The sequence below is a fragment of the Myotis davidii genome, unplaced genomic scaffold (genome assembly GCF_000327345.1).
Source record: "Myotis davidii unplaced genomic scaffold, ASM32734v1 scaffold638, whole genome shotgun sequence".
NCBI lineage: Eukaryota > Metazoa > Chordata > Mammalia > Chiroptera > Vespertilionidae > Myotis > Myotis davidii.
Window position 1 is genome coordinate 863,237 of NW_006289391.1, and position 9,300 is coordinate 872,536.

Consider the following 9,300-nt stretch of genomic DNA (forward strand, 5'->3'; position numbering starts at 1 on the left):
CCACGCCGCTCCTCGCCCCCGGGGGTCGGGGAGCGGCAGCACGTCTGCACCCCCCGCCCAGGCTCGCCCGCTTACCTGGAACAGGGTCGCCGTCTCTCGGCGTCCCCTCAGACAGTCGGCAGTGCGGACCCCCGCGGCGCCATCTTGCCCCAGAGCCTGCTGGGAGGGCCCGGGCTGCGCACGCGTCCAGACCTCGCGCCCGCCCTCTAGCGCATGCGCCGCGGGGCGCCCAGGCAGGCTCCGCCTCCTCCCCGCTTTACTACTCACCCCCTGGGACTTCCGACAGTGGAACAGCGACCCGACGGGTGATTGGCTGGAGGCTTGTTAACTATTCATGAGGGGGCGGGTCGAGCCGGGCGGCCTTTGTTAACCGGAGGGCGCGGTCGCCGGGATTTCCACTGCGGGCTTCGCGGAGCGGGACTTGGCTGCCAGATTGCGGTCGAGATGTCCTACATCCCGGGCCAGCCGGTCACGGCCGTGGTGGTGAGTGCTCTCGCGGGGGCTCCTCCTCCCCTTGGCTTGCTCCCACTTTGCAGAGCGGTAAACTGACACCCCATACAGGTTGGCAAAGCGGCGAACCCCGGGCTCCTGCAAACCCGCGGCCTGAGCTTCGGTCCTGGTTTCAACCGCGGGCTCCCAGCCAGAACAGGGAAGGCTGGGACCCAGGCGCCTCAGATCCTGGACCTGGCCAGTCCCCGGCCGCCGCCGCGTTGGACTTCTTTCAGCCGGCCGGGGCGGAGGACGGAAGAGAAAGGCCGGGTTGTGGGGACCTAGTCAAGCACCCTGGGCCTTCCCGGACCTGTGATCTCAGCTGGGTAGCCGCGGGGGGCGGGCGCCGGCCCGGACATCCGTGAGTCGCAGCCTCTGGAATGAGGAAGTGCTTCCTCCACGCCAGGGGCGCCGCCGCCCCTTACCCCTCCTCACGTCCAGCCTTGCTTCCTCGGACTCGCCACCACCCAGTCCAGAGTGAAGGCTCATACAACTGGCTCGGTCCCGCTTGGAACGTTCCCAGGATCCCCAGCCCTTGGGTCAAAGTCCAGGTCCCCTGCTTGGCACTTGGGGCCGGAGAGACCCTTTGGGGTCAGCTCAGACTCCGGGCCCCCCACTTCTCCCCTCCCCCTGGCTTGTCTTGTGTGTCAAGTGCAATTAGAATCATCCAGGGAAGGAAGGGAGGCTGGGACATTAGACCTAGATGTCAGAGCCACAGCTGGATGGGACCTGCAGGCCAGGAGGTGGGGACGCGAGTCCCAGAGAGGTCTGGTCATGGCCAGCCCCAAAAGCCCTCAGGACGGACCCGGATCTCTGAGAAGAAATGCCTGTTGGGCAGGCATTGGGTCAGGTGGAAGTCCCCGCTCTGGGGTCATGATCTCAGATGGGTGTGTTGGGAGTCAGGTGGTGTGGTGTGAAGTCACTGATAAGGTGAGCACAGAGGCAGGCCTGGGCCAGGAGGGAACATTGCCGGGCTTGCCAAGCCACCCTAACCTTCAGCCTGCTACATACACCAGCCTGACTTCCAGATCCCTCGCTGCCCAGAGAGGAGGAGGGGCCAGGCTTGCTCCTCACCTGGAAAAAAAGGGGTGACAGTAACCAGCCTGATTTCACCCAACTCAGTGACAGGGCCTGTACTTTTTTCCCCCCCTACTTCTGTACCTTGAAGTTGGGTCAAAGGTATGTATTGGGGCAGGCCTGGAGGACCTAGGGCATGAGGATCTAGGCCTGGTGGGCCTCAGGGGTTATGCTCTTGTCTTGCTCCCCCCTCTAACATGTCATGGCTGGTCCCTGGGCCTTCCTCCAAGCTGTAGGACCGTGACCTCCCAATTCTTCTAACACATGTCTGAACATGGTGGGTGGGGTTTGGCCTCTCATGTGTTTGACTAGGGATGGGTGGGAGAGGCTTCCTCCCTCGCCCTTGTCATCTTCCATGTAGTTATCTTTTTTTTAAAAATATATTTTTGATTTCAGAGAGGAAGGAAAGGGAGAGCGAGATAGAAACATCAATGATGAGAGAGAATCCTTGATTGGCTGCCTGCCGCACACCCCACACTGGGGATCGAGCCCACAACCCGGGCATGTACCCTGACTGGGAATGGAACCCTGACCTCCTGGTTCATAGGTCGATGCTCAACCACTGAGCCACGCTGGCCGGGTGTAGTTAACATCTTGAGAATATTGAAACCATTTTGGCCCCTGGGAACTCTGGCTCCTTGGCCCATCTGCCTTCTGGATACCTGCCTGAATGGCTCCTGGCACTCAAACTCAACATGAATGGTTGTATTCAGCCAGGCCAGGTGGCCAGAGGCTCCTCTTGACTCCTCTGTGCCAAGAACAGCCCTCAAGCCTGCTGATGTCACTTTACAAGTAGTGCATGTCCCCTGGCCTCTACATCCCACCTCTAAGAGGAATCCATTCCCTACTACCCAAGTGGTCATTCTAGCATCTAACCCGATCACAACCGGCCCTACTTCCCAACTCTCGAGTGCTCCAGTGGGCCCAGAATGAAGATCAGATCACAGTGACCTGGTCACTCCCTCAGGTCCAGATCGAGTCACCTTTTGGAGTGGTGTGATCTGATCTGATTCTAGTATTTGGTGACTGGAGCATGTCTGCTGAGGACTGTGAAAGGAGCCTGGCACAGTTGGGGACCATAGCCCCAGATATGGTAGGAGAACACTAGGACTCTCCTCCACCTCCTCCACTACACAAGAGCAGGGCCTGGGGCTGAGGGAAAAGACCCCTCCCTGGGGCCCAGTCTCCAGGGCCTTCCTGTCTGGCCCCAGCCTCTTAGCCTCTTCTCACCTCCCAGTTCCGGTCCTGCGCTGTACACCCTGGTTTCATGGACCTTTATGTAGGGCACCTTCAAGCCGCTGCTCCTATTCCCTTGGCCAGGACAGCCCCTCCTCTCCTTTCTGTGTGAGTTTGATCTCCACTTTTCCTGAGCATCCTCTGTCTTGCCCTTACCTGGGCTGCCTCGGCAATCTGCCTGCAGTTTTTTTAGGGCCTGACCCCTTCTGCCCTGAGTGATCCCTCCCTTGGGATACAGACCCCGATCCGTAGCAACCATAGCAACTGGGGCTTAGAGCACCTGTTGACTAAGGCTGATGCCTGAGACAGAAGAAGGGGAGAGAGGTTGGGGCAGAGTGTGATGTGGGAGAGTTGATGTGGCTGAGTCGAGCCTCAACACCCCCAGCCTCCCAGGCTGGTGACCAGCTGGATTTCTGCAGAGGGCCCTGGTCCCCACCCTCCTGGCATGGCTGAGCTGTTCCAGCAGCCTGGGGCGGGTGCGGGAGATACAGACCAGATTTGTTCTCTACTCACCCCCAACTCATTCTTTTCTTTGCCAGCAAAGAGTTGAAATTCATAAGCTGCGTCAAGGTGAGAATTTAATCCTGGGCTTCAGCATTGGAGGTGGAATTGACCAGGATCCCTCCCAGAATCCTTTCTCAGAAGACAAGACGGATAAGGTGAGGACCAGAGTCCTGGGGCCTCTCCGTGCAGCGGAGGCCTGAGATGGTGGATCTCTGCTTCCTGAGCCTTTTGGGAAGGAGTGGACCTAGTCTCTCGCCAGCAGTCCCTCTAAGAAGGTCTCAGATGTGATCTGGTGGGAATAAATAGGGGTAGGGGTGAGGAGTGGGCTGCCCAGCCCTAGGAAGGCCCGTTTAGACAGAGCCCAGGAGCAGCAGGGGCTGGAGCATCCCTGGGCAGCCAGCTGTCCCCTTGGCTGTCTTGGCACAGCCTGTGCCTGGGGGTGGGGGCTGGAGGGAGGCTCAGTGCAGGGATAGACAGCTGGACAGCTGGGTGTATGCCTACTGGACTTGGCTCTGTGGATAAGGGGCCAGTCCAGTGAACTCAGGGCTTGACGTGGGCTGTCTGTTTCCAGGGCATTTATGTCACACGGGTATCGGAAGGAGGCCCTGCTGAAATTGCTGGGCTACAGATTGGAGACAAGATCATGCAGGTAACAGAAGTGCCAACGGAGGAATACAAGGCTTGGGTTGGAGGGGCTGAAGCATGTGGGGGTGAGGCTGAGGCTGCCCCTGCCTCCTGGGAGACTCATCCCAGCCATTTTGGAACCCACGCTGGCCTTGCCCAGAGGAAGCTGGCTCTCTTCTGTGTGTGGCCAGAGGCTACCCGAGTGCTTGGCATCCCCTATCCAGGGGTCACCTGCTCGGGGCCTGCTTGGGTAACCCAGGCTCCCCAGAGCCCATCCTACTTCCAGATCCCATAGGGTGGGGAGCTCAGGTGGCTGTATTTTCTCCCTGGGTCAGGTGAACGGCTGGGACATGACCATGGTCACACACGACCAGGCCCGGAAGCGGCTCACCAAGCGCTCGGAGGAGGTGGTGCGCCTGCTGGTGACGCGGCAGTCGCTGCAGAAGGCCGTGCAGCAGTCCATGCTGTCCTAGCAGCCCGCCGAGGTCCCGACGCGTGCCTGCCGCCTCCTTGTACAGTGACACTACTTCCACAGTCTGCCCCTCGTCCTGGCTCCTGCTGAGTGCTGGGCCCCCACTCCGAAGGGCAAGAGCTGGTCCCAGAGGCCTGGCTGGCCTGCCTTCCCCTCTCAGCAGTGGCCTGAGGCTCTGGGACCAGCCCTCCCTTGGACACCGAGGACTGGAAACAATGGCCTGGAGTTGAGTTGTAGTCAGTTTGTAGTGACCACCAGTTCATTCCCCAGACCCTGCTGCCAGGTCTCAGCAATGCCCAGGGGAGCAGGGCCCCCACTTCCTGAGAGCGGCCGCAAAGCAGAACAACGCCTGGTGGGCCAGCCCTGCCCTCTGTCTCAGCGCCAAAGTGCCTGTGTCCGACGCATTCCCGTTGCTCAGAGGGGATTCGACACTGCAGAGGCAGAAGTCTGCCAGCATGGAAGCCAGCGGGCTCAGTGCACCCATCGCTCCCCACTCCTCCGAGGGGTGCTAGCCTTCCAGGGTTCACCAGCTTACCAGATTTAGATGAGGTTTTGAGGCTGACTTTTGAGGGCATTTTTCAAGATTGCAAATCTCCTCTATGCCTGTCTGTTTAACGTTTGTACTTTTTTAATCACTTTGATACAAAGGGGTTTTATCTTACTATTTGGAGATGCCAGTTCTACTTTGAATTTAGCTTACTAATTCAATCTGGGAATGACTCAGCAAATTAGAAAACCTTATTTTGGTTACTGTGGAAATGGGGCAGTATGACACCCTCCCTCCCCCCCACACACACCTTGTGCCCAATAAACAGAGCTGGGATTCACGGGTCTGTGCTAAGGTGCAGGCAGGGCTGGGGTACTGGGGGTGGATTACAGGACAGCTTTGTTTGTAAGGTTGGCGACCCTGGCCCTGGCTGCTCTGGGAAGAAGCCCCACTGTTCCTAGGCCCACGGGACATGGGCTTGGCCTGGCCACATCCACCTTCACCCAACTTCCCTTGTGAATCGGGTCTCAGTCCCCACCCAGGAGCCTCATGGAGACCAAGGGGTTCATGGGGAAAATACCCTCCCCCTAAGGCTCTTAAGAGCACTCAGTTGATCACAGCCAGGGATGCAACCCCAAACGTTTCCAGAGGCTGCCACCTGGCAAAATGGGGTGACTGGAGCCCTCCAGGCCTCCGGCTGGCCCACCATGGGCTGCATTACCAGCTCTGGGAATTGTTGCCACTCATGGACCCACTGACAAATCAGATTTTTGAAATCTCCCACTTTTAAAGTGTGGCACCTGGTACCATACTGGGTGGCCCAAATAAAACAGGTGTGCATACTTGGTCAGGCTGCAATCTCTGCTTTGGGGAAACAGGAGCCTAAATTACTTGGTAGTTTTACACCTAGATTGATGAAGAATCTGGAAAGATCAGACATCCCTCCACTCCCAGTGGTGGTGTGCCCTTTAAGACCTCACCCAACCCCTGCTCACCACCACAGCTTGAGCAGCGTGCCCCTGGGAATGCAGGCGTGGGACCGTGGGACCTACCTGGCCCTGAGCAGGCAGGCGTCTGGCACTACCCAAGCGGGGTCCCCTGATGAAGTGCTAGGTCGGCACGCGGTCACCTTGGGAGGCCATCTCCCTAAGCCCCAAGGACTTGGTTCTGAAGCCAACACACCTGCCTCCTGCATCTGGCAAATGCTCGGTGCACAAAAGGAAACGGGTTTTAATCCAGGATACAGGCTGCTTGTTGAACTTGTAGTAAAAAGTTGGAGTGGCTAGACAATCTCAAGGCACGTACAAGGCATGTTTCCAGAGGCTGCAATCTGGTGTCAACTGGTTGGGTTTGGAGGGAAGGGGATTTGGGATCAGGGTTGGCCCATGGGTCTTATGTGAGGTGGTCTCAAGTCCTTCTCCGAGGCTACTGAACAGCCCAAAATTGGCGAGTCTCAGGTCTGGGGGAAGTGAGGGGAGGCAGGCCTGCCCTCCTCCAGGGGAGCTCACCATTTGGCGGGTCCAACAGGCCTCTAAGGCACGGAGTGAGTGTGAGTGTGTGTGTGTGTGTGTGAGTGTGTGTGTGTGTGTGTGTGTGTGTGTGTGTGTGGTGTGTCCTGCCAGACACGGGGGAAGGAGCAGCTGAGGTTTCACGTGGGCCCCTGACTGGAAAGTGGAGGTAGGCAGACAGCCACTCACTTTCAAAACATCCCTCCCAAAAAGCCAAAAGGGGTGTTAGTGTGATAAAGAGCCACGGGGTGTTGGGAGTGAGCCCAGTTCAGAACCACAGGGTGCTGGGCACCTTAAGACCCAGAAATACTGTTTGTTTACTAGGCGCTGGCCTGGGCCCCCTGCAGTCGTGGAAGCTGGGTTATGTAGAATAGGTGTCAGGAAGGGTGTTCAGACTCAGAGAAGGGACCCCAAGGCCTAACCCCAAAGTCCCAGCCCCTCTGCCACCAGCACAGCACCCCTCAGTCCACTGGCCACAGCACCTGGCTGCTTGGTCTCTGGGAACAGCAGTGGCACCAAAGCTGCAAGTTCAGTCCTTCAAGCTGCTCCCAGAAACACTGGTTGCTTGAGGCAAGGCCTGCTCCCAGCTCCGCGTCCAGTCCTGCTTGGCACGGCTCTCAGAACCTGTGGGTGCTGCCTGAAGCCTTAAAGAAAATAGAAATGGCAGCATCAAGTCGCAGGGGGGCCAGGTGGCTGGCCAGTAGACCCGAGGGGCCGCCAGCGGCCAGCCTTCTAATCTCGGAGCAGAGTCAGGCGTCTGTCTCAGAGGGAGGTTTCTCCCCGGCCCTGGAAAGTCCTGGACGAAGGCAGGCTGGTTCACGTTTAAGGTGCTGGCCCCTGAGGAAGAGAACGCTTCTCCAATGTTGCACACCCAGCCAGCCCTGCACTCCAGGCCGCTCTCCAGCCTCCTGGTTGGGCACAGGGCCCAGGCCACTGACACTGGTGCCCTGGGTGCTAGTTCACCTGCTCATACCCGGGTTTCCTTCTGTACAAGCAGAAGTGCTGGATGAAGAAGACAATGTCGAAGAAGATGGAGAAGAGGCCGAGTCCAAACTTGGTTGGGTCTCCAAAGACCAGCGTCCAGTGGTCTGTTAGCCAGAGGGGACAGAATCCGGTTTTAGGCTGGCAGCTCCCGGGGCTGTGGAGGGTGGGGGTCCTCACCTGTCCAGGAAACCACCAACCCTACCCTTGCAGATGCCCCTGGGGGGACCTAGGGGCGGGGACTGCTTGGATTCCCAAGCCGTGGGGCAGGCTTGGGGGGTGGGGCTGGCCCGGCCCACCGCCGATAGACTCACCATTGTTGTAGGACTGGAGGAACATCTGGAGGAGGCTGAAGCAGCCCCCAGTGAAGTCCAGAAGCACGTTGCCAATGCTCCAGCCCTCGGTGCTTTTGTAGACAAAGTTCATGTAGGCCTGGGCAGCCAGACAAAGACACGGAGGGCGGTGAGGGGGCTGGGTGGCTGCCTCATGAGCCTCGTGACGGCCACTCCAAACAAGAGTGGCTCTAATTCCTCCCACTCGTGTGCTCCGGCCTCGGCTCCAAAGAACACGGTGACCTTTGGGCTCTGACAAGGCTTGGTGGCGAACAGCTTGGGTGGTCCTGGGGTCTCATCCGCACGCACAGTGAGCAGGGCCCTCTGACTCCCCGCCCTGCACTGCACCGCCCCGATGGAGATTCCATCTTCTTCCCCCTCCCTGTTCCAGGACAAAGCCCTCTCGTGGTTTTCCAGCCACTCGGATTTCCTCCTCATCTCCCATGACGACTCCCCCCTCAGCCTGGACTCCATGCTGCGTTTGCGACCCGGGCTGGGAGAACCGCCTGGTCTGGAACACCAGCTCCACCACTGGCGCTCGGTGCCTGGGGCGTTCTCCTAGCCCTGGTTTCTCCAGTTGTAGAGTGGGCTTACCTCCCGCCTCAGCCCTGCTTGGGCACCGGGGCCTCTGGCTCAGGCTTCCCAGGTCTAGTGGGCGGATCTACCGGACACCCCCTCCTGCTGCTGCCAGTGCCGCACCTCCTCCCTCCAACACCAGCACCCTCCGGGTTCCTCTGCTAGGCCTCGGGAGGGGTCTACTCCCAGTGAGCCATCAGCCATCAGCCAGGCCCCCTTTCCTGTCCTCTCGCACCCTCTCCATACTTGCTGCGACCTCTCCAGTCTTGGACAGTTTCAAACGTCTCCAAGTTGGGACTCCTGCCTCCCAGGTTTCCCAGCCCCAAGCTTTCCCACAGTCAGGGACCCAGGCCCACTTCCCCCAAGACCTGCCCCCACCCCAAAGCCATCTTCCCAAGCCCCTGGTGCCTGGCCCCACCTTCCTTTAGCTCAACACTGCTCGGCCAGCCAGGTGTCCTTGCTGCCTCCACGCTTTCCTGCCTGCGGGCTGTGTAAGCTGCCCCCAGCCTGGAATTCCCCCTCCTCTCCTGTCCACAGAACTGAGTCTTGTTTATGCTTTAGGGACTGGCTGTTTCAGGCCCCCCAGGAGACTGCCCTTGACTGGCCAAAACGTTCTCCTTCCTGAGCCCACAGGCATGAGGTTCCCTGTGCTGGGGAAGCTGAAAAGGGACTTCTCCACAGAGAACGAGGTGAGAACGAGGCCTCCACTCGTAACCTTCAGTCCCAGTTGGCACTGATGTCATAAGCGATGCTGTCCCCGGCCACTCCAGCAATGGGGCAGGCATGCTTGACGCTAAGTCCCTGGGTCTGCAGAGGCCTGAGTGCTCGGAGGAGGCTGCTGAGGGCCCGCAAGGAAGGCCTGGATGGGAGCGGAGGTCACCGTGGTGGATTCCCTCCTCCCACCTGATCTTTCAGGGCTGTTGGCTGTGATAATGGGGCAGAACTGAAGCCGCTCGGAAAGTTGGGATGGAGAGACCTGCACCACCCGACTCTCAGCTGAGTGTGAGCTCAGCC

General features: G+C 59.1%; 3 protein-coding genes across 9 annotated transcripts in view; 1 reads left to right on the forward strand and 2 right to left on the reverse strand.

Moving 5' to 3' along the window:
- Nucleotides 1–143, reverse strand: part of EMC6 (ER membrane protein complex subunit 6) — a 735-nt gene extending 592 nt beyond the window's left edge. The window contains exon 1 of the mRNA XM_006761504.2: nt 114–143. Within this exon, the coding sequence (XP_006761567.1) occupies nt 114–143 (30 nt within the window). The remainder of the gene's footprint in view (nt 1–113) is intronic.
- Nucleotides 144–313: 170 nt separating this feature from the next.
- TAX1BP3 (Tax1 (human T-cell leukemia virus type I) binding protein 3) lies at nt 314–5,734 on the forward strand. The gene is made up of 4 exons (XM_006761487.2): nt 314–483; nt 3,342–3,461; nt 3,878–3,955; nt 4,266–5,734. Exons 1-4 carry the CDS (start codon nt 445–447, stop codon nt 4,401–4,403), a joined length of 375 nt encoding a protein of 124 aa, XP_006761550.1. The 5' UTR covers nt 314–444; the 3' UTR covers nt 4,404–5,734.
- A 365-nt stretch (nt 5,735–6,099) lies between these two features.
- The window catches only part of CTNS (cystinosin, lysosomal cystine transporter), a 16,629-nt gene continuing 13,428 nt past the window's right edge, over nt 6,100–9,300 (reverse strand). For all 7 annotated transcript variants that reach the window (XM_015562457.1, XM_015562458.1, XM_006761488.2 and 4 more), the window contains 3 exons: nt 7,693–7,810; nt 7,371–7,485; nt 6,100–7,041 (listed from right to left, as the gene is read on the reverse strand). In XM_015562457.1, the coding sequence (XP_015417943.1) occupies nt 6,927–7,041; nt 7,371–7,485; nt 7,693–7,810 (348 nt within the window). In that variant the 3' untranslated portion in view covers nt 6,100–6,926. The remainder of the gene's footprint in view (nt 7,042–7,370; nt 7,486–7,692; nt 7,811–9,300) is intronic.

Excerpts from the sequence above, each read along its gene's own strand:
- TAX1BP3 (XM_006761487.2), top strand. The coding sequence starts at position 445 with ATGTCCTACATCCCGGGCCAGCCGGTCACGGCCGTGGTG. Across the intron at positions 3,462-3,877 it reads CAGAAGACAAGACGGATAAG|GGCATTTATGTCACACGGGT; the intron begins GTGAGGACCAGA and ends GTCTGTTTCCAG. Across the intron at positions 3,956-4,265 it reads TTGGAGACAAGATCATGCAG|GTGAACGGCTGGGACATGAC; the intron begins GTAACAGAAGTG and ends TCCCTGGGTCAG.